Source organism: Pipistrellus kuhlii, unplaced genomic scaffold, assembly GCF_014108245.1.
Source record: "Pipistrellus kuhlii isolate mPipKuh1 unplaced genomic scaffold, mPipKuh1.p scaffold_m20_p_3, whole genome shotgun sequence".
NCBI lineage: Eukaryota > Metazoa > Chordata > Mammalia > Chiroptera > Vespertilionidae > Pipistrellus > Pipistrellus kuhlii.
Genome location: NW_023425529.1, coordinates 71231891 through 71257352, shown reverse-complemented (window position 1 = coordinate 71257352; position 25462 = coordinate 71231891). Strand labels below are relative to the sequence as shown.

At 36.6% G+C, this 25462-nt stretch overlaps 1 protein-coding gene across 1 annotated transcript in view; it reads right to left on the bottom strand.

Moving 5' to 3' along the window:
* Positions 1-25462, bottom strand: part of LOC118729753 (leucine-rich repeat and IQ domain-containing protein 1) — a 273234-nt gene that overhangs the window by 13049 nt on the left and 234723 nt on the right. The window contains exon 25 of the mRNA XM_045587773.1: positions 17312-17432. Within this exon, the coding sequence (XP_045443729.1) occupies positions 17312-17432 (121 nt within the window). The remainder of the gene's footprint in view (positions 1-17311; positions 17433-25462) is intronic.

The following is a 25462-nucleotide window of genomic DNA, read 5'->3' as shown; positions in this document are numbered from 1 at the left end:
AGGTGCCTATATTTGTATTTAAGGATTTCTAGTACTAAGAATTAACCAATCAGCTGCAACTTTTTTTATTCAATGTGACCAATAAGTTGCAAATCTAATATATGGGCTATACATTAATGGTTCAAGTCAGTGCATTCATACTGGGTGGTCATTGTTGTGTTGGCTGCTGTCATTTTATTTGACAATCTAAGGGAAAAGAATTCAGTGTGCCTGACTAAATGGTCAGGTATTGCTTGTCAAAATTCTTGCAGCAACCCAGTTGAAAATCTCTGAGCTAAAGTAAGCTATAATTTCCAAATGCTACCCTATGAAATGTTACTGGATTTTCAATAGAACATTGTTTTCTTTAGAATATTTCTATACTAATAGAAGGGTAATATGCTAATTAGGGCAGATGTTTTCTAGGACAACCTTCTGGATGTCCTTCTGGACAAAGCTGCAGCAGCTGTGAAGAGCTGAAGAGTGGCTGCGAAGGGCCCAGACTCATGACGGCAGTGGTAGCAGCAGCAGGGTAATAGGGGCGCCTTCCCCTGATCCACCAGGTTGCCTCCCACAGAGGGAGGCCAGACTGCAGCTTAGGCCAGGGGCAAAGCAGAGGTAGTTAGGGGCAATCAGACTGGCAGGGGGCAAGTTAGGGGCAATCAAGTGAGCAGGCAGAGGCAGTTAGGGACTACCAGGCAGGCAGAGGGATTAGAGGCGATCAGGCAGGCAGGCAGGTGAGTGGTTAAGAGCCAGCGATCCTAGATTTCGAGGGGGATGTCTAACTGTCCCTGCAGGATTGAGCCTAAACCAGAAGTCGGACATCCCCCTCGTGGTCCCAGATTGGAGAGGATGCAGGCTGGGCTGAGAAACTCCCTCCCACCGGGCAAGAATTTCATGCACCAGGCCTCTAGCATATATATATAGAAAGATATCTATTAAGTAATAGTAGAATATTTCTAAGCCAAATCATTTCAGTAGGCATGTTGGTCTTCAAAATAACTTATAGCTTTCTAAAATTCAACTTAAAATTTTAAAATAGCCCTCATTTCTTATAGATGGTGGAATTTTTTTTGTTTGGAAAACATTTAAAGAAAAGATCCCAATCTTTAGTTGACTGAGCTTAGCTAAAGTAATTAGAGACAATTTAAAGAATGTATAAAATGAGTATCACTTAGAAGTATTCTGGCATGGAGAAAATTTTCACTTACAAACATGATTTTCAAACTACAACACGTCAGAAATAATAGCTTATGTTGCCTTTTAATTGGGAAATTGGCATGTACAGTTTTATTGTTATAGTTGTAGAATATAGATATTCAAAGTTATAAGAACTCTTGGATCTCCTTGATGTTTATTTTTCTAATTTTCTTCATTTTCCATAGAAACACAAATATATATTTACATATTTCCCTAATTTCCACCAAAATATTTTCTAAATGGACAAACCAAACCTAAAATATTCCAATTCAAGCCCCCAAAACCATAAATGTGAGAAGTGGGATTTAAATTTAAATCTGGCCTATTTCAAATTTCTTTCCTCTCTGCCAGGCTGCCTTACACCTACTGAATTTGCAAAGGAGTTGTAAGTGACTTAACCAAAATAATAAACAAGCTGGTGGGGAGCCAATCCATGATAGCAACTGATTTCCCAACCTCTTAACACAGTATTCTTACCAATACCACACTGTCTCTCAATGTGTTTAAAAATGTAATTGGCATATTAATGACCTTTTTCCTCTCCAATTTATTGAGTGCTACACTATACTTTATAAGAGTCATTACCTAATTGATGGTTTCCCTCGTCCAGTGGTCAACAAACTCATTAGTCAACAGAGCCAAATATCAACAGTACAACGATTGAAATTTCTTCTGAGAGCCAAAAACCAACTTCTGCGAGTGGGCCATGAAATTTTAATCACACTGTACGTGTGTGCCCACCCGTGGTATTTGTGGAAAAGCCACACTCAAGGGGCCGAAGAGCCACATGTGGCTCATGAGCCACAGTTTGCTGACCACTGCCCTAGTCAATAACATTGCTCCATAGGCTAGAATTAGTCTATAAAACAGAAGAAATATTTTTTTTAAATGATGGAACACCATTTTCTTAGAAATTTGAGGTCTTCTTATCTTTGATTTTTCTCAAGTGTGAAATTTTTATTTTGCATTTTCTTCCTCACTCAAACACATCTTCCTAGCTTAAGATGCCATGAAGAAAATATACTAGGTCTTAATTTGGTCCAAATTGTGAATCTCTTCTGAAGACAAAAATAGTCCAATTTATTGTTATAAAGATGTTTTTCATACACATCCCTATAATTCATATATGTAATGTTCAGAGGGTACTTATTTACTGAATGCATTTATGTCAGTTATAAGTTTACTAGAGACCCGGTGCACAGATTCATGCACTGGTGGGATCCTTTGGCCTGGCCTGCACCCTCTCAGTCTGTTTCATGTTTCCATGCCTATTCCTTGAGTGTTAGCCCCCTGGTGGTCAGTGCAAATCATAGCAACTGGTTGAATGTTTGCTTAGGCTTTTATATATTACAGATAAGTTGCCTTATAGCAATTACTACCCACTTCAGTATATTTTTAAAATAATAATTTATAAGCACTTCTTTTTTTAAAAAGTATTGACATCAGAAAGGGAGAGATGGAAATATCAATGATGAGAATAATTGATCAGCTGCCTCCTGCATGCCCTCTACTGGGGATCGAGCCTGCAACCCAGGCATGTGTCCTTGACTGGAATTGAACCCAGGACCTGTCAGTCTGAAGGCCAATGTTCTATCCACTGAGCCAAACCAGCTAGGGCTATAAGCACTTCTTTAAAGTGAGAAAAATGTTAAGCTTTCTCAGTATAAGGTGCTGAAGGGATGCTGCCAGAGGAAGAAGCTTTGCAATTTCTGGTATAGATGGAGTAGGGTTGGCCTTGTGGGTGGGTGTAAAGACTCTGAAGAAGGCCCCAAACATGATCCTTCTGCAACTGCAAAGCTTGGACCTCATGATAACCTGTGTACTATCCTTTCCACAGGGAAACAAAAGCCTGCCACACCTCTGCCCTAGCAAGGTCCACTCTTACTGCAGCCCATGTTACCGATGGCTCCTCACCTGCTTTCCACCCAGCATTGCAGAGAGCTGCCTATTGTTTGTTCAGGAACTATAAACTAGCTTGGGTCTGGCCAAACCAGGGAACTTCTCTTCTGTCTGGTGGCTGAATCATACCTTCTTCAGTGATGTCTGAACCCCTTCCAAGGTTTTCCTTCCTTGGGTGCTCTAACTCAGCCCCAGGGCACCATGGAGAGTTTCCTTATATATTTAAGGTACTCCTCTAGTGTAAATATTTTTTAACCTTTTCCTGTTTAACCTATTGTATGAAAGCTACCTCTTGATTGGACCCAAACTTCCACAGCATATATTCATGTAGAATAGATTACAAACTCCATAAAGGCTAGTGTTGCTTAGTACACTTTCTCCTGTGCAATGCACCAGACCTTCAGGGAGCACTCCATAATTATTTTTGATGCACAAATGACAAAATTGGCTTCATGTAGGCTGGATCCATGGGAACTTGTAGCGCATGACTGGGTAGACACACCTGAGAGAAATTACTTACTATTTGGATAGACTCCCCAATAACAATACCAGCATTTTGAATAACTCATATGCTTTCAGATTTGGAAGATACTATTACAGATCTACCAGTCAATCTTCTACCCCTCTTTTTCTTCTACCCTACTATGGAGCTTGAAAATGTAAGATATTCTTTTTCAAAATCTTATTCAGTTAAAGGATAGCCATATTCATTCATTAATACATTTATTAATTCACTGAATATATATCAAAAAGCCTACCATATGCCAGGTAGCTTTTATAGGTACGTAGAGTATTTCATTAAATTCCATGCCTTCATGGTACATACATTTATAAGGGAGCAAAAGAATAAACAATAAACTTAAAAAACTAGTTGGGTCCAACAAAATATGAAAGGAAGTCTGTTTAGCATTTAAATTCCACAATAGAGGGCTATTTATATTACAAACTTTTATTAATATCTATAACCATTTATTAACCTAAGAGAAGTCCATGGAATGTTAATGGAAATATGTTCCCTTGTTCTGGAGAAGACAATATCCATTGAAAAATAAGATGATATAAGAGAAAAGCAACAATGCCTGATAATAAATAATAATTTATAAGCACTTCTTTTTACCTTAGCTCTTTTAAAAAAAAAATATTTTTTCATTGATTTCAGATAGGAAGGGAGAGGTAGAGAGAGATTGAAACACCAATGATGAGAGAGAACCACTGATTGGCTGCCTCCTGTACACCCTCCACTGGGGATCAAGCCCACAGTCCAAGCATGTGCCTTTGACAGAAATTGAACCTGGGACACTTCAGTCTGCAGTTTGACACTCTATCCACTGAGCCAAACCAGCCAGGACTGCCTTAGTTCTTTTAGTTAAGGAAATAAAAATGTATATCTTTGCTCCATCTTTACCTTGAGATAGAATGAGATAAGAAGTTTATGATAAAGAAAAGTTGGGTGGGAAACAATTGATATCTTTACACAGGAAACAGAAGGCACAGATTTGAGTCTCAACTTTATAGCTTTCTGCCTTCTTAACTCTGGGAAATTTACATTTATAAAACTTAAATCTAAATTCCACCTATTCCTAAGTAAGTCTCAGGAAACAGCTGGCAAGAAAGACACTTCTGAGCTTTTACTTTCCATTTTTTCTTGACCCCTACTTTTATTAATACTTTATGTTTTTTGAGTCATTTCAGAATTACAGCAAAATTGAGGGGAAGATAGAGATTCCCCATACATTTCCCATCACTACACATACACATACATAACCTAGTTCATTATCAACATCCTTCATCAACGAGGTATCTTTGTTAAAACTGATGAACCTAAATTGACACATCATTATCATCCAAAGTCCATAGTTTATATTACAGTTAACTTTTGGTTTTATGCATTTTGTGGGTTTATAAAAATGAATAATAAATGACAGGTATTCATTATTACAATATCAGACAGAGTAATTTGCAATCCTAAAAATCCTATGTACTTAACTCTCATCATCTCTCTTCCTCCCCTGCACCCCTACAACCATTTATATCTTTGCTGTTTCCATAATTTTGCTTTTTAAGAATGTCATATAGTTGAAATCATACAGTAAGTAGCCTTTTTAGATATACTTCTTCCATCTAGCAATATGCATTTAAGTTTCCTCCATCTTTCATGGCTTGGTAGCTCATTTCTTATTCCATTATCTGGATGTATCACAGATTATTTAGCCATTCACCTACTAAAGGACATTTTAGTTACTTTCCAATTTGGGCAGTTATGAATAAAGCTGTTATAACATTCATATGCAAGTTTTTGTGTGGACATGCTTTCAACTCCTTTGGGCAAATACCAAGGAACATGATTACTCGTTCATAGGATAAGAGTTTTGTAAGAAACCACCAAACTCTCTTCCAAAGTAGCTGTACCATTTTTCATTTCTACTAGCAACAAATGAAAATTTCTATTCCACATTCCTGCCAGGATTTGGTGTTGTTAGTGCTCTGGATTTTGGTCATTTTAATAGGTGTGTGGTAGTATCTGGTTTTAATTTGAATTTGCCTTTATAGTAAGTAGTGAAGTTAGGTGCATCGGCCTTTCAATATTGTTCTTATCCTATGTAGGTCTTGGTTCTATCCATCTTTGTACTTTTCTAATGACCTGGATAGTGCTATGCACAATGTAGGCATATAATTGCTTGTTATCATGAGGCATGGTTTATATAACACCCACAAATATATGCAATACATTTAAGTTTGCTTAGTGGGAGATTATAAATGTATATTGTGTGTTTATATACTGTAGCTATGACAGATTAGATATCCATACATATATGTGCCTATATATCTATACATACTAGAGGCCCGATGTATGAAATTTGTGCAAGGAGCTCAGCTCTCACAGCTGCAGCCCTCATAACCCAGGCTTCATCCAGGAGGTCATCTAGAAGGATGTCCAGAAGGATGTCCAGAAGGTTGTTCAGCTGTCTGGTCTAATTAGCACATTATGCTTTTATTATTATAGATAGGCATTCGTAGGAGTACATGAATATACAACATGCTAATAGTTCTTCATTTGTAAATTCAAAATTATGTTAATGGAATGTATGGAGCTTGAAAATATAAGATACTCTACTCCTAGCACTTATTCAGCTAATGGTTGATCATATTCACTCATTCGTCCGTTTGTTAAATCATCAAGTATACATCACAGGGCCTACTGTGGCATACAATCGATCTAGGTAACGATCAACATGCCCAACTTCAATACTTACTATAAAGGTAAATTCAAATTAAAACAAGATGCCACTACACACTTATTAAAATTACCAAAATCCAGACCACTGACAACACCAGACGTGACAAGGGCATGGAACCATAGGAGCTCTCATTTATTGCCAGTGGAGATACAAAATGTTACAGCAACTTTGGAAGACAGTTTGGTGGCTTCTTACAAAACTAAAATGAGGAGTGAACTTTAATGGTCACCTTTGAAATCTACTTTTGCTTTAGTTTCCACCTTTAGTCTCTACATTTGCATAAATTATTCAGTATTGACATCTATTAAACTGTTTCATTTTGTACTTCTGATCATCTTTTTTGATAATATCTACAAAATTACTCTGTAAATATATTGGAAACATTGCATAATGTTAGGATTGACTCAAAATACCTGTCTTAAACTGATCTTAAGCTTTCTAAAACAGGAAAGTATTTTCAGAAATCTTTGTTAGCTATGCATTATCAGCAATAAAGCCAGTTTCTTCAGTCCTGGCCAGCTGGCTCAGTTACTTGGAGCACTGTCCTGTACACCAAAAGGCTTTGGGTTCTATTCCCTGTCAGGACACATTCCTAGGTTGTGGCTTCAGTCCCTGGAGGAGACATGCACAAGAGGCAATCGATCTATGTTTCTCTCTCACGTCGATATTTCCGCGTCTCCCTTCCCCTCTCTCTAAAAGTCAATGACAAAATATCCTTGGATGAGGATTTTTTTAAAAGTCTAATTTCTCCACATTACTTTCAAACTTACCTAAAACTAGGCTTTATTTTTAACCCAACCTTATTTTATATTACTTCAGTATGTGGAACCCTGGTCCAGGCAGACTGACTCTTCAATGTTCGACAAATATATACAGGGTGAAGCAAAAGTAGGTTTACAGTTACTCATATGGAAAATAATAAATAATAATACAAGAATGAATCCTGTGTTTCATGTACTTACAATTGTAAACTTCCTTCTGCCCAGCTCTTTATTCACATTTTATCCCTGTGTTTAGATGGCTTTCTTTTACTTCTTTCCTTACTTAAGTCCCAAATCTCATTGTAGGTACAAAAAAGAAATTCCTCACCCATTTCAACTATGTTTGCCATTTCACTTCTTTAATATATATTATTCCATGTTCAGAAAAATTATTGCCATGTTAAATTTAGACAAGCTCTAAGAAGATAATTTAAACACGCTCAAAGAAGAAGTTGACTTTGAGATGATTCTACATTACTATAGAGAAACTGTGGATTCTCAATCCTGGTCACTTTGAAAATGGAACATGTTCTGGCCAGGACCGGTTTGGCTCAGTGGATAGAGCGTCGGCTTGGGGAATGAAGGGTCCTGGGTTCGATTCCGGTCAAGGGCATGTACCTTGGTTGTGAGCATATCCCCAGTGGGGGGTGTGCAGGAGGCAGCTGATCGATGACTCTCTCTCATCAATGTTTCTGGCTCTCTATTTCTCTCCCTTCCTCTCTGTGAAAAACCAATAAAATATATTAAAAAAAAAAGAAAAAAAGAAAGAAAATGGAACATGTTCTGGAACATGGAGAGATAATTAGGAGGCAACTAGAAGCCTAAACTAGATATACAGTGATCATGGTTATTCAATAAATTGCTCATGAGTGAATGAATAATAACTACATTAATTATATTATACTCTTACTAACTAAGCCATATATTTTATTCCATAGAGAAATAAAAGGCAATTAAGACTGGTTTTGGAATAAGGAAAGATAGGTTCAAGTCGCTACTATACCTTGCTAAGTTTTTTTGTGCCAAAAGCAAATTAAATAAACTCTCTGAGTCTAATTTATATTAGTGGTCAAAGAAAAATAATTATTCTAAATAAGAACGATAATTTAAATAAATATGTACAGCTATAAATTGCTATAGTAATAAAATTATTATTATTGTAATCTATCATTTATTTTAAGTATTAAATGAGAAAATTAATTGAGAAAACCAAAACCATTTGAGGAAATCAAATATTTTTTTCTAAATAGTGTCTAAGTGAGGAAATCTCTTGGCATATGCATTTTATAAATGGCATTTAAAAAATAATAATCTAACCTCTTTCATCTCTATTTAAACCATAAGGTAGATTAGAAAAGCTAGGTAGTAGGAGACTGCCTCGCTCTCTCATAGGAGAGCAGTGAGACCAAAAAGGGAAAGGACAGAAAACGGGAAATTCACACAGAAAAGAAACATATTATTTGAGATGGCTGGCATGCTGAAAGTTTGCTGATTCTGTTATTACTTGATACACAGAAAAGGAGGACAATTTTACCTGTGAGGTGTTAAAAATTAAGCAACAGTGAAATAAAACATTCAACAATAACAAACAAGATAACACCACATACTATTATTTAAGTCCTTACTATAAGTTAAGCCATATATCACATGCTTTACATATACTTTTACAAACTTCTTCTGCAGTAAAATTTGTGAAATAGACATTATCATTTATAATTTTCAGACAAACTCATTTTTAGAGGTTAAATAATTTACTCACAGTTACACAACTTCATGTAATTGTGGTATTGGTATTTTAAATGTGAGTTTATCTGATTTTAAAGAATATATGTCACAAATATTATAGCAACATTAAAAGAGAAATATATAGTAAAGTTCAAAGGCCTATAGAGTTTTATAGCTGCAGCCCATAAACTATTCTCTTGCAAAGCCAAAAGAAATCCTTTAGCTTTAATAAGGTGACAAGTGTTTGAGAGAGAAACAGGGAAGTCTGGAGGTAAAAGAGCTGTCAAAGTGCCAAAGCTGTACGTGCTTGGCCCAGAGCCGTGGTGGCCTAGGACCCAAGGACTTTGGAGGTTAAAAGATTTCTATAAAAAACAGGCTGTGCCAGGTTTTTAATGACGTGACCATTAAGAGGAGGTTTCTTATAAGCTGATCCCATGCGCTTATATACTTCAATATCTTATCTCAATTGTTTCTTCTTTTACAGCTATGTGTAAGTGCAATTTTGAAGAACATTTTTTATTAAGGAGTTTTATGTGCCAGGTATTGTTCTAAACGCTCTCCACTTGATCTTGAAGACAATTTCACAAGGGTAAGTACTACCATTATCATTTCCATTTTAAGTATGAGAAAATAAGTCATGATTCAAATCCAGGCAAATTAATGTCAGAGCCTTTATTATTATTATACTGATGTTGTAATCTATACTAATAAAAGGATAATATGCTAATTAGGGTGGACATCTTCTGGACATCCATCTGGATGTCCATCTGGACAAAACCATAGCAGCTGCAAGGACCAGGGCTCAGACCTCACAGTCACTACAGTTGGCAATGGCAGCGGCAGTGAGGTGATGGGGGTGGTGCCTTCCCCTGATCAGTCCGGTCGCCTACTACAGAGGGGAGGCCAGGCTGTGGCTTAGGAGACGGCCTAACCATCAGTAGGACATCCCCTGAGGGCTCCTGGACTGTGACAGAGGGCAGGCCAGGCTGAAGGTCTTCCCCAACCCCAGTGCACAAATTTCTGTGCACCGGACATCTAGTAAACTAATAACTACAATAATTAAGGAAGTAGTGTTCTATTATCTAATAAAATCGTTTTTTTCCCCACAAAGGGGCATCTTTAAATTGTAACTTAGTAAGTAGATTTAGAAATAAGTAGTATTTTTAATAATGTTACTTATTGACAACTAATTAGAATTACAGTGAGAATAGCCTTATTACAGCTTATTAGGAAATGTATTAAGAAATGTACTCTAACATATATGTTTCTCTCTACTTTTCCCTCTCTTTTATACTCTCCCTAAAAATTATTGGAAAAATGACTGGAAGGAAGATGGCTGCCGAGGGGAAGGCAGATTGCAAGATAATGTGTGAGTGGAAAAACAAAGGGAGAGTGTGTGGTCACACAGGGAATGTTTGTTTGTGCATTGAAGGACAGCTATACTCCAGGAGACTGTGGGGAACTGCCAGATGGATCTTCCCTGAACAGGCAGCTCCCATTGCTGCTGGGTTTCCTCTCGGTATGACAGGCTCAGCCACAGAAACTGCGCCATCTTGAAAGAGAAAGTGGATGTTATCGGGAGCCTGAAAATCCTGGGGGAATCTACAACTACGGCACCCACCAAACAGTTGCAAACCCGAGAACACCAGTTTCCAAGTGGTGCAACCACGTGGATTCAGAGGAGCTCTACACTCCACCACAGAAAGGTCAGATTTTGCCTGGGAGAAGGAGAGACAGAACTACATAACCAGTCTTGTGAAGAAGAGAGAACATGGGGAGACAAAGAAACAGCCCACATATAAAAGTAAAGCAGGCATCACCAGAAAAAGAAGTAAACAAAATAGAGGCAAGCAACTTGTCAGAGAAAGAATTTGCAGAAATAATCATAAAGTGGCTGAAAAGAATGGAAGACAAATATGACAATGTGTCTAAGAACCAAGAGGAAAAGAAGAAGAATAAAAAAGAAATTAAAAAATGACATCACTGCTGTAAAGAACTCAATAGAAAGAATCAAGAGTAGACTAGAGGAATCAGAGGACCATATCAGTGAACTAGAAGACAAAGTAGAAAAAAATACTCAAGCAAAGCAGCTTCTAGAAAAAACATATTGAAAAGCAGGAGGAGAGCTTACGGGAGCTTTGGGACAAGACAAAACAACATCTGCATAATAGGGTTGCCAAAAGGAGAGGAAACTGAGCAAAGAATAGAAAACATGTTTAAAGAAATAATGCAGAAAACTTCCCTGATATAGGAAAGAAAAATCCACACAAATCCAAGAAGCTCAAGGAGTCCCAAGCATAATGAACACCCAAAAAACTGATGCCAAGGCACATTATAATTAAATTGGCAAACACCAACGACAAAGTAAGAATCTTAAAAGCAGCCAGAGAGAGACAGAAAGTTACCTACAAAGAATCCTCCATCAGACCAGCAACTGATTTCTCAACAGAAATACGTCAGTCAGGTCAGAAAGGAATGGAATGAAATATACAAAGTCATGCAAAGGAAGGGTCTGAATCAAAGAATACTGTACCCAGCAAGGCTATCAATCAAAACTGAAGGTGAAATCAGGAGCTTCACAGACAAAAAAAGACTAAGGGAGTTTATCACCACCAAACCAGCAATGCAAGAAATACTAAAGGGTCTGTTGTAAAATAAAGAAATAGGAAGCGAAGAAGGAACACAGGGGTAAAGAATAAAAATGGCAACAAACAAGTACATATCAATAATAACTTTAAATTTAAATTGATTAAATGCCCCAATCAAAAGACATAGGGTAACGGATAGAATTAGAAAGCATGACCCATATATCTGCTGTCTAAGAAATCCACCTCAGAAAAAAAGATGCACACAGACTGAGGGTGAAGGGATAGAAAAAGGTTTTTTAGGTGAATGGAAATGAAAAAAGGCAGGGGTTACAATACTTATATCTGACAAATTACATCTCAAAGTGAAGGACATAAAAAAAATAAGGAAGGTCATTTCATAATGCTAAAGGGAACAATCCAACAAGAAGAAATAACCCTGGTAAACATTTAGGCACCCAATACAGGAGCACACAAATAAAATACGTTAAAAAAAAAAAAAAACTCATGGAAGATATCAAGGGGGAGACTGACAGCATACAATCATAGTAGGAGACTTTAATACCCCACTATCACCATTGGACAAATCTTCTAAACAAAAAAATCAGCAAAGATGCCGAAACCAGTTTGGCTCAGTGGATAGAGCATCTGCCTGAGGACTCAAGGGTCCTGGGTTCGATTCCAGTCAAGGGCATGTACCTTGGTTGCGGGCATATCCCCAGTAGAGGAGATGCAAGAGGCAGCTGATCAATGACTCTCTCTCATCGATGTTTCTAACTCTCTATCTCTCTCCCTTTCTCTCTGTAAAAAAATCAATAAAATATATATTTTTAAAAATCAGCAAAGAAACATTAATCCCAAATGACTCACTAGGCCAGATGAAATTAATTGACATCTTCAGAACATTTCACCCCAAAGCCATAGAATATACATTCTTCTCAAGTGCACATGGTCATTTTCAAAATAGATTACCTACTGGGTCCCAGGCAGTCTCTTAAAATTTAAGAAGATAGAAATCATATCAAGCATCTTCTTAAATCACAGTGGCATAAAATCAACTACAATGAAAACAATAAAAAAAAATCAAACACATGGAGGCTAAATAGCATGCTATTAAACAATTCCTGGGTTACCAGAGAGATCAAAGAAGAAATAAAAAGCATCAAAGCATTGTGGCAACAAATGACAATAAAAACACAACAATCCAAAATCAATGGTACACAGCAAAAGCAGTATTCAGAGGGAAGTTCATAGCTCTACAAGCTGACTGAAAAAGAGAGAGAGAGAGAGAGAGAGAGAGAGAGAGAGAGAGAGAGAGAGAGAGAGAGAAGAAAAAAAGAAAAAAGAAACAATGGTAATAAATTACTTAACCCTACAACTCAAAGAGTTAGAAAGAGAGCAACAAGAAAAGCCCAATGTAAGCAGAAGGAAAGAAATAATGAAGATCAGAGTGAAGATAAACAACATAGAGACCAAAGAAACAATACAAAAGATCAACAAAACCAAGAGCTTGTTCTTTTAAAGGATAAACAAGATTGATGAAACTCTAGCTAGGTTCACCAAAAATCAAAGAGAGAGAACCCAAATAAACAAAAACAAATGAAAGAGGAGAAAAAACAACAGACTCCACAGAAATATAAACTATTGTTAAAAAACAAAAAACAAAAAACAAACAAACAAACAAAAAACTATGAACAATTCTATTCCAACAAACTGGACAACCTGGAGGAAATGAACATATTCCTAGAAAAATACAACCTTCCAAAACTCAATCAGGAAGAATTCAAACAGTTCAACAGGCCAATAACTATGGGAAAAAATTGAAGCAGTCATCAAAAAGCTTCCAGCAAACAAAAGCTCAGGGCCAGATGGCTTCATAGGGGAGTTTTATAATATGAAACATTCAAAGAAGAACTAAAACCTATCCTCCACAGACTATTCCAATAAATTCAAGAGGAAGGAACACTTCCAAGCTCCTTTTATGAAGCCAGCATCACTCTAATACCAAAGCCAGATAAAGACAACACAATAAAAGAGAATTACAGGCCAATATCCCTCATGAACATAGCCAATATCTTCAACAAAATTCTAGCAAATCTAATCCAGAAGTACATCAGAAAGATCATACACCATGACCAAGTAGGATTTATCCCAGAGATGCAAGGATGGTACAATATCCACAAATCAATAAATATGATACATCACATAAACAAACTGAGAGATAAAAATCACATAGTCATATCAATCGATGCAGAAAAAGCATTTGACAAAATCCATCACCCTTTCTTGATAAAAATTCTCAGCAAGGTGGGAATAGAAGAATCATACCTCAACATAATAATAGCTACATGTTGGCTGTGGGTTTACCATAAATACATATGATAAACCCACAGCCAACATCACACTCAATGGGCAAAAAACTAAAACCATTTCCTCTAAGAACATGAACAAAACAGGGATGCCCACTCTCACCACTCCTGTTCAACAAAGTACTGGAAGTATTAGCCATTGCAATTAGACAAGAAGAAGAAATAAAAGGCATCCAAATTGGAAAAAAAAGAAGCAAAACTTATATTTGCAGATGGTATAATATTGTACATAAAACACCCGAAAGACTCCATCAAAAAACTGTTAGACTTAATAAATGAATTTGGCAATGTAGCAGGATACAAAATTAATGTCAAGAAATCTATGGCATTTACATACACCAATAGTGAACTTACAGAAAAAGAGACTAAAAAAGCACTTCCATTTACCATAGCACCAAAAAAATTAAGATACCTAGGAATAAGCTTAACTAAGGAGATAAAAGACCTATACACGGAAAACTACATGACTGAAAATAGAGCTAGAAGAAGAGGTAAACAGATGGAAGAACATACCATATTCATGGATTGTTAGAATCAACATCATTAAAATGTCCATATTACCTAAAGCAATCTATAGATTCAAGGCACTCCCCATTAAGTACCAAAGGCATATTTCACAGACCTAGAAAGAACTCTCCAAAACTTCATCTGGGAATAAAAAAGACCCCGAATAACCACAGCAATCTTGAGAAAGAAGAACAAAGTAGGTGAGATCTCAATACCAGATTTCAAGCTATACTAAAATGTCACTGTTCTCAAAACAGCTTGGTATTGGCATAAGACATATAGACCAATGGAATAGAATAGGGAACCCAGATATGGACCCAAACCAATATGCTCAATTAATATTTGACAAAGGAGGCATGAGCATACAAGGAATCAAGACAGTCTCTTCAATAAGTGGTGTTGGGAAAATTGGACAGATATGTCCAAAAAAAGGAAACTATACCACCAACTTACACCATACACAAAAATAAACTCAAAATGGATACAGGACTTAAACATAAGACAGGAAACCATAAAAATACTAGAGGAATTCACAGGCAGGAAAATCTCAGACATATGCCACAAGAACTTCAATGATATTTCCCCTAGGGCAATAGAAGCTAAAGAGAAAATAAACAAATGGGACTACATAAAAATAAAAAGCTTTTTCACAGCAAAAGAAACCATCAACAAAACAACAAGAAAGCCCATTGTATGGGAGAACATATTTGCAAATGTTATCACTAATAAAGTTTTAATCTCCAACATCTATAAGAAACTTACACAACTTAATAAAAGAAAGGTAAGTGATTCAATAAAAAATAATGGGCAGCAGACCTAAATAGAATCTTTTCTAAAGAAGACGGAAGGAAGACCAAGAGACATATGAAAGAAATCATGCTCAAGGTCACTAATTATCTGAGAGATGCAAATCAAAACGACAATGCAGTACTATCTCACACCTATCAACAAACCACAAGTGCTGGCGAGGATGCGGAGAAAAGGGAACCCTTGTGTACTGCTGGTGGGAATGCAGAATGGTGCAGCCACTATAAAGTATGGAGTTTCCTCAAAAAATTAAAAATGAAACTCCCATTTGACCCAGTAATTCTACTTCTAGGAATATATCCCAAGAAACTAGACACACCAATCAGAAAGGATATATGAACCCCTATGTTCATAGCACTACAATTCACCATGGCTAAGATTTGGAAATAGCCTAAGTGGCCATCAGCAGATGAGTGGATTAGAAAACTATAGTACAGCCGGGACCGGTTTGGCTCAATGGATAGAGCATTGGCTTGGGGACTGAAGGGCCCCGGGTTCGATTCCGGTCAAGGGCATGCACCTTGGTTGTGGGCATATCCCCAGTAGGCAGCTGATCGATGACTCTCTCTCATTGATGTTTCTAACTCTCTATCTCTCTCCATTCCTCTCTGTACAAAAATCAATAAAATATATTTTTTTAAAAAGAAAACTATAGTACATCTACACAATAGAATACTATACTGCTATAAAAAAGAAGGAACTATTATCACTTGCAGCAGCATGGATGAACCTGGAGAGCATTATGTTAAGTGAAATAAGCCAGTTAGTGAAAGAAAAATACCACATTATCTCACTCATTTATAGAAAATAAAGAACATTATAACTTGAACAAAAAGATAGATACAAAGGAAGTAAAGCACCAAACAGACTGTCAAATTATAGTGGGAAGGCTGGGGAGTGTTGGGGAGAAGGAGAAAGAGATCAACCAAAGGAATTGTATGCATGCATATAAGCAAAACCAACTGATCTCTCCTGAGGGCTTCTCCACTGCCCCTGCTCCTGAGGGGTGATTGGGGCAGCAGCCACTCATGCCCACTGACAGTGGCAGCCCTGCTTGAACCTGCTACTGGTGCCGGCCCCAGTCACTGTGTGCTGTCAGTGCATGGAAGTGGTGGCAGGAGCAGGGCTGCCAGAAGACAGGAGGCTGAGACTCCAGTGATAAGGGCAAGATGGGAGTGCGGATGATGGGCCAAGACCCACCCCTTGTGACCCACAGTTCCTTTCAAGGTGCATGAATTTGTGCACTGGGCCCCTAGTATGATATAAAAGAACATCTTTTATACAACAATATTTTAAAATGCATTTCAAAATTTTTAGGGTTTATACCTTAAGTAAAGAGTTTGAAAAAATTAGACTCTATTAGCCCCGAATACCACAAGATATAGGTATTTATTTATTTGTTTTTAAATATGTTTTTATTGATTTTTAGAGAGAGGAGAATGAAAAGGTATTAGAGAAAGTGAGATAGAAACATTGATGAGAGAAAAACATTGATTGGCTGCCTCCTGCACACCCCATAATGGGGATCAACCCAAACATCTGCCTGCACTGGAAATGAACCAGTAACCTCTTGGTGCATGGGATGATACTCAACCACTGAGCCACATAGGCCTGGCAAGATATGGATAATTTTAAAGTGTTCATATTTTTTCAGAGTTAACCACAGTGCAATTCTTATTGAAACCATGACAAAAGGGAATAGATGTGTGACAGATTTACAAATGCAAAAAGCCATCATTAATAAATATAAACTGTCATCTGTTCAATGAAAATAGTTTTTTAAACCATATTTTTGACAGTATAATATTATCTAAATTCTGCTATAATTTTAAATTCCTTTAAAAATTAACTCTACCTACAACATCTATTAAATCAATGGAAAAAGTCCAAGTTACACTACTTTGATATATAAATCCAACTTTTTACAATTAGCCTAAAATAATTCCTTTTAGAACTACATGATCAAAGAAGTCCATATGATCCATCAGGGACTGGAAGAGTAGATCATTGAGTAACAGAATATAATTAAAATAGCTGTGGTGTTAATTTTAGAAATAATTTAATTTTGTTTATATCAAAAGAAAACATTTAAGGAAAGAAAAAAAATTCAAATACACATTTTTGGGCAGTTCTGGTTGCTGGCATTCTACCCCCTATATGTAAAAGAATGCTTGTTGGCATTAGGTTCCATCAATTCATTTGTGATTTCTAAATTAATTCTGAAGGAAACCACAACTTACTTGAAGATCCCTCTGACTGTCTGTGTGCCTGCTTTTTTCTTTCTTTCTTCACAGACAAAGCACTTCCACTGGTCATGGAAACAAGCTCTAAATCCGTGTCTTCTCTGCTTACAAGTCTTGCCTGGGAGCAATGGGAGAGAATGTATACAATCATGAAACAAAATATGGCATTTTCTGAATGCAGCTCACATTACCCCAAATAAACAAACAGGCTCTGTCAAACAACCTTCTTCAAAATGATACCGCAATCCTTTATTGCAGCGCAGGCAGAACAAATGCACTATGTCAAAGCATTTTCGCAAATAAGAGTCGATTTTAAAATTGAGGTTTGCTATTTGTGTCTGTACAACAAAAGAAAACATTTTAGTATAGTAATTTTGATGAAAATCAATCTTAAAAGCAAATGATGAAACTTTACACAGTTTAACATTACTTATTTACCAAGAATATTACTTAGTTCTTAAGTGAATGCTGGAAATATTATATTGGGTTATGTTCTGCAATATTTGTATTTAACACTTTTACGTATTAGTAAAATTCCCTGAAATGTCTTTCATCCCACATTTGTATACTACAAAGTCACAAAAGATATTTACTTCTCATTACAACTATTATTAATATAAAAATACTATACATTAAGTCTAATTTGGGGATAATGATAAATATATAAAATATTCAAAATATACTAGGACATAAGAACTAGATAATTTATTGTATCTAAAATTACTATCTGAACTTTTATTACTATTTTGGACTGAACCTAAGGGTTGAAAAACTTGCTTTTTGCCTTTAAAATATTGTTTTACAGAATGTCTAATATCATTAAGTAAAGATTTATCAGGATTCAGGCATGAAGTGGGGGAAAATGAAGTGATGGAAAGCAAACCAGCTTCAAAGTAGCTGGAATTTAACCCAAACCACAGGATATTTTGAAATCCTCTGAGTAAGCATTTGTCTTTAATGTTTGATGTGAGAAAAATTTAAATAAAGCCATAAAATCATCACGGTGGTTAAAAAGCTGTCCCTATATGATGAGCTAGAAAAACTCATGAAACCAGCATCTAATGATGATCATCCTCTTTCAAATTCAGATGTTTGTCTTTTCGCCTTTCCCGTCCCCTTCTTGCCTTTTTCCCATCCTTACATGCATGAGCTTCTCATTGTTAAGTAAGCCAGTTTGCTATTGCCAAACTCAGAATAGAAACCATTCTATAATGTCAGTCAGGAATACAATTGTATTGTCAATAAACCTCAGCAGAAAACTGTTTAAAATGAAATAAGGAACACTTGGCTTCTAATATATACTTGTTATTACTAAGAAGAGTGTTACAAATTATTTATTTCAATTACTACACAAAAGTATGTGTCTAACGTTCTCATGGGAATAGCTTCACCAACACTAAGACTTCAAAACAAAATAAAACAAAAAACAGTCCAAGAATGAGAATAAAATACCAAAGCAATACCACAGTTTCTGTGAAACATTTCAAAGGGAAAAAATGTTAACTACAAAGGTGACCTGCCTGCTGGCTAACGAGGTGTTGACTATAAGCCTCAATATTTTAAGATTAGGATTTATTCACTTCAATTTGATAATGTAAATTTACTATGCCTAAATAGAAAGTAGAAATCCACCCTCCCCAAATAAGACAATATATACATGTCAAGAAAATATTTGTGAATACATGCCTTCCAAAAATCTCATTGTCATCTAAGCTATTTGCATCCAAAAAGTGCTTCTGAGTTAGAAAACAATTAATGTCAGTTACTAATTCAGTCATATTATATATAACAGGAATTCAAATTTAGAAGAGAGATTTAACAGGAATACATGACTTCACAATGGTGTCACCTGGCAGCTTAAATGCAAACCTAGAAATTTTGTCAAGAGTGCATTAGTGCATCTGACACAGCCACACATGCATGAATGTTCAGATTCTATTTTTGAAAATACTGGTTTTCAAACTGAACATCATTATTTCAATTACTGTTAACAAATAGAAAAATCATAAATATAATACATCTTTTGCTCTATATTATACAGAATGAGCGTATTAAAAGCTAATTGTGACTGATGATGCTTTGAACACTTCTATGAAATACATATTTAATTTTAAAGCACTGTAATATTAAAGTTCGTAAGGTTATAACACAGTTTTAAGTTAATGTCAGATAAGAATTCTCTATGTGCAACTCAATGGAAAATATTAAAAACTAATTTTGCAAAGTTGTTTTTGGTCTTTGTTTACTGAACCATTTGGAGTCCCATCTACAAGGTTAGTACTACTTTTGCTCCATATTTTCACAATAAAATGAGGGATATAAATTTTGGAAAATGACTTTTAAGTATCTGGATTCTGATTCATCTCCAACTCAGGCAACTGAATTAAAAATAGACTCATTTATTAAAAAAGAACAACAACAACAACAACAACAACAAAAAAGGATTTTCTTCTTCAACTTTTCCATAAAATATATTTTATTAAATGTTTATTTTTTAAATTTTGAATTTTTAGAAACTGAGACATATTAAAAGCACACATTAAAATAAATACTTATCACCCAAAATCTTTTTTTAAAAGAGATAAAATATTATAAAGTTTACTTAAAGGTGTCGTGTATTATGTCTATATATAATTATTTAAAAAAATTAGAGTATTTCTAGATATGTGAATAATTTAAAACCATTTTTATTTTTGGTTGCAGAAGGCTGAGTTATGTATATCCCTCCATTCATCATTGCACAAACCCCTCTTATATAATAAGGCAGAGGCCTTGCTTTAAACTTTTGAGGACATGGAAGGAACTTTAAATGTTTATCCTATATAATAAAAGCCTAATATGCGAAGTGTCTGGTCATCTGATTGGCCGTTCAACCAATCGAAGCATAACATACTAATGATATGCTAAGGTTGCTCAACTGTTCACTTTTACGTGCAATGACCATCAGAAGGCAGATGCTCCAACCAGGAGGTTAGCTTGCTGCTGGGGTCCTGCAGATTGGGACTGAGCAACATGGGACAGACCATCCCTGGAGCCTTCCCATCTCTGGTTGGCCAGCCTTCCGTGTCCCTTCCCAGCCATGATCATGCACTGGTGGGGTCCCTCGGCCTGGCCTGCACCCTCTCACATTCAAGGACCCCTCGGGATGTCTGAGAGCCAATTTCAGCCTGCGGCAAAATGACCAATCACTATGGCATGCACTGACCACCAGGGCAGATGCTCAAAGCAGGAGCTGCCCCCTGGAGGTCAGTACTGCCACAGAGGGAGTGCTGCTCAGCCAGAAGCCAGGCTCACAGCTGGCGAGTGCAGTGGCGGTGAAAGAAGCCTCTTTCACCTCCATGGCAGCACTAAGGATATCCAACTGATGGCTTAGTTGGACATTTCCCGAGGGCTCCCAGACTGCGAGAGGGCACAGTTCCGGCTGAGGGACATCCTCCCCCCCCCCCCCCAAGTGCACAAATTTCATGCACTGGGCCTCTAGTAGAGCTATAATTTAGATGCACAAACCTTATACATAAATTTCAATAACTTAAAAACATTTCATTTTGAAGTTAAAATTCCCATAGAAGTTGTAAAAATTGGTACTGAGAATTCCCTATATACCATACACCCATCTTGCCCCAAAGAAATATAATCAAAGTGTGATTATTAAAATAAAGAAATTGACATAAGTGCAATACTATTTACTAAACCAAACATCTTGGTAAGACATTTCCAATTTTCACATGTAAAATATTTTTGTTTGTTTATTCTTCTATTTTGTTGCATGCAAACATTTATATAGCTACCCCACAATCAGGATACAGAACCGTTCCATCTTCTCTAAAAACTCCCCTTCGAGGCATACCCTCTCGTTAATATGTTCTCCATCACTGTAATTATATGTTTTGAGAATGTTACTTATGTAAATGAAATCATACAGTATAGAAGATTTTGAGGTGTGTTTTTTTATTGTCTAAAGTTTTACATATGTCCTTTGGTTGCTCTCTAACTACCCTTCCCCTACCATCTGTCTCTGGCTCTACTCTTGTTTATCAAATTATGTTGATCATTATATCCCACATATGAGTGAGGTAATATGATGTTTATCTTTCTTAGACTGGCTTATTTTGAATAGCACAATGCTCTTCAGTTCCATCCATGCTGCTGCAAATGGTAAAAGTTTCTTCTTTTTTATAGCAGCATAGTATTCATTGTGTGTACCACTGTTTTTTAATTCCCTCCTCTGCTGATGGGCACTTAGGATGTTTCCAAATCTTAGCTATGGTGAATTGTGCTACTATGAACATAGGGGTGCATATATCCTTTCTGGTTGGTGTTTCTGGTTTCTTGGGATATATTCCTAGAAGTGGGATTACTGGGTCAGATGGGAGTTCCATTTTTAACTTTTTGAGGAAACTGTCATGTTCTCCATGGCGGCTGCACCAACCTGCATTCCCACCAGCAGGGAGGAGGGTTTCTTTTTCTCCACATCCTCACCAGCACTTTTTGTTTGTTGATTTGTTGATGATAGCCATTCTGAAAGGTGTGAGATGGTACCTTGTTTTTGGTTGATCTCTTCCCACCAACCTACTCCTACCTTTCCTCTGAAATTCCATAGTCTGTTCCATGCTTCTATGTCTCTGGATCTTTTTTGTTCAACAGTTTATTTTGTTCATTAGATTCAACAGATGAGTGAGATCACGTGTTACTTGTCTTTCTCTGACTATCTTATTTAGCTTAGCATAGTACTATCCAGGTCCCTCTCTCTTGCCTTACAGGCTAACAGAGCCTTCTTTTTTACTGCTGCATAGTATTCCATTGTATAAATGTTCCACAGCTTTTTTTTTTATTAAATATATTTTATTGATTTTTTACAGAGAGGAAGGGAGAAAGATAAAGAGCTAGAAACATCGATGAGAGAGAAACATTGACCAGCTGCCTCTTGTTCACCCCCTCCCAGGGATGTGCCTGCAACCAATGTATATGCCCTTGACCAGAATCGAACCTGGGACCTTTTAGTCTGCAGACCGACGCTCTACCACTGAGCCAAACCGGTTTCGGCGGCTCCACAGCTTTTTTATCCACTCATCTACTGATGGGTACTTGGGCTAAATTCCTCCCCTATATATATACACATTTAGATAGATAGGTAGCTAACAGATAGATTCCCTAGTTGGATGGATAGGTAGACTATAGGAGCAATGGTGTAAGTTCCATTCTAAATCTGAGAGTCTTGAAATCTGGTAGTCTAAGTCTTATTTTTTTTTCCAGATTGTATTAGCTATTTTAGGTAATATATTATATATTATACATATATAATATATGTATAATAAAAGGCTAATATGCAAATTGTCCCCTCGCCTGGGAGTTTGAACAGGGGGTAGGGCTGGATGGCCAACCCCCCATGGCCCCTCCTACCATCCAGCCCTGCCCCTGATCAGCCCCCACCACCACGATTGGGGGTAGGGCTGGCCAGCCAACCACCTGCAGCCACTCCCCCGAGCCATCCCCATCCCAATCACCCAGCTGGCCCCCACCCATGCACGAATTCATGCACCAGGCCTCTAGTATATATACTATCTCACACACACACACACACACACACACAAACACACACACACACACACACACACTGGTATACTAGTGTATTCATATTAAAGAAAGATATATGCCCAGTTGGGTTTGTTTCTCTGGTGAATCCTGACTAATATTATCATCAAATAATTCTTTTGTGCCTCCTTTCAGTAATTCAACCTCAGAAGTGACTACTGAACTACAATTCTGATTTCTTTCACTGTTGGACAGCTTAGCTTTCTCTGATCTTGAACTTAATATAAATAGAATCATACAGTATGTGCTTTCTTGAATCTGTTTCTTTTATTCAGTATATTATTTTTTTTATATTCACCCATGTTGCTATATCAGGAGTTCATTTCTTTTTATTTCTAAGTAGGTATGTTTTTCACCAGCTATATATGTGTTTCCACATTGTTGACAGTGCTTTGCATTACCCAAATTTCTATTTTTGCCATTGGTTGGATATAGTCTTATAACTTACTTTTAATTTTTAATATTCTGGTCATATAACTGAGCATATTTTTAAAATATATTTTATTGATTTTTTATAGAGAGGAAGAGAGAGGGATAGATGATAGAGAAACATCAATTAGCTGTCTCTTGCACATTTCCTACTAGGGATGTGCCTGCAACCAATTTATCGAACCTGGGACCTTTCAGTCCGCAGGCCGATGCTCTATCCACTGAGATAAACCGGTTTTAACTGAGTATATTTTTCTATGAATTTATGCATTCAGGCATCAACTCTGTGAACTATTTATGAATATTCCTTTTTCACTGGGTTTACCTGACTTTGTATTATTCATTAGCAGGACTTCTTTTGTATTTAGATATTAAGCTATTGTTAGTTTTTTGCACTGAAAATAGTTTATCCTGTCTACCATCTGTTAATCCTTCTATAAAATCCTTTATAGAAAATAATATTAACACATGAATTTTGCCATATAACTTGTACTATTTTCATCTTTTCAAAAAAAAACCTTTCTTCATTGTTAAATTACAAATATATTCTTTTTTATTTTATTAGTTTTATAGCTTTACTTTTCACACTTGAATCTTCAAACTTCTGAATGCCATTTAACTCTTGTAAAGTGTGTATATGCTTTACATATAGCTCATATTTTTTTCTTAATGCTAACTTCCCAAATGCCAAAAGGAGGGAATGTTATCTTTCCCTCCTTTACCACATATTACATGAACTCACTATTCATATCCATTGTCTATCCACTGATGCCTGTGCCAGTACCATAAAGTTTACTTTAGTTTTGTACTAAGGATATCTTTCTATCTTGTGACATCAGTTATTCTTTTTAAGGAGTTAACCTATATAATCTTTTTTTTAATTCATTAATACATATTTTTGAATAAAATTTTTCAAGTTTCTAAAACAACAGCTATAATTTTGTTTGGAATTGCTCTTAATTTATAGATTCACTTTGGTACAATTGACACACTTTTATACGCTAAATTGTTGTATCCCTGAATAGTAGACTTACTGAGTTGAGAACCGCTAGCAGGGTCGCCTAAGACCATCGGAAAACACAGGTATTTACATTATGATTCATTAACAGTAGCAAAATTACAGTTATGAAGTAGCAATGAAAATCATTTTATGGTTGGGGGTCACCACAACCTGAGGAACTGTATTACAGGGTCACGGCAGTAGAAAGGTTGAGAACCACTGGGCTAAAGTGATTATGATATCCCACTCAGATCAACTTTAACAAATGAATCAGGTTCCTCTAGCTGCTGAAAACATTGAAGCCTGGTGTCTCTCATCTGAATTCACCTCTAGAACTTGTCCTTTGCTGAAGATAGCTGGCTTGCCCAGGTAACATCCTCTCCTGAGGCCCTGATCCAGGAGCATAAAAATCCTGGTCCACTTGCCTCAATCTGGGGACTCAAACATGCCTTTCCACCAGCAAATCTCACTGCCTCTGCTTCACCTCCGTTGCAGTTCACATTTTCTCTCTGGCTCAATCACCCTCTTTCATTTCTCTACTAAGTTTCTCCTGAAAGCCTTCCCCATTAAATGTCTTATACTCAAATGTCAAAATCTCATGATATGTGTCCTTGATATGTGAACTAAAACTATTTTTGTAGGAAATTCCTGGAGTTTGAGGGTAGGGATAAGTCTAATCAGCAACATACCTGTCCAATAACACACCTTCTAATATATATTTGGAAACACATAAAATGATATTTTCTTTGCATTTTTTTCACTAATGTCAGTCACAAAATATGCTTTGATTTTATTTGGAAGATAGAGATTTATCAAAACCCAGCATTTAAATGTTTAATTATGTTTCATTCTGTTCACACTCCTGGAAGTTAGTGAAGCAGATGATATTTACATTTATTCCTAATATTAAGAAACTAGAGATCAGGTGCACAAAATTCATGCATTGGGCGGGGGGGGGTCCCCTTCAACCCAGCATGCACCCCTCAGGAGATGTCCGACTGCTGGTTTAAGCCTGATCTGCAACTGGCAGTCAGACATCCCTCTCACAATCTGGGACCACTGGCTCCTAACTGCTCACACACAGTGCTGGCATGGTCACCCCAAACTGCCACCCCTGCCAGCATAGT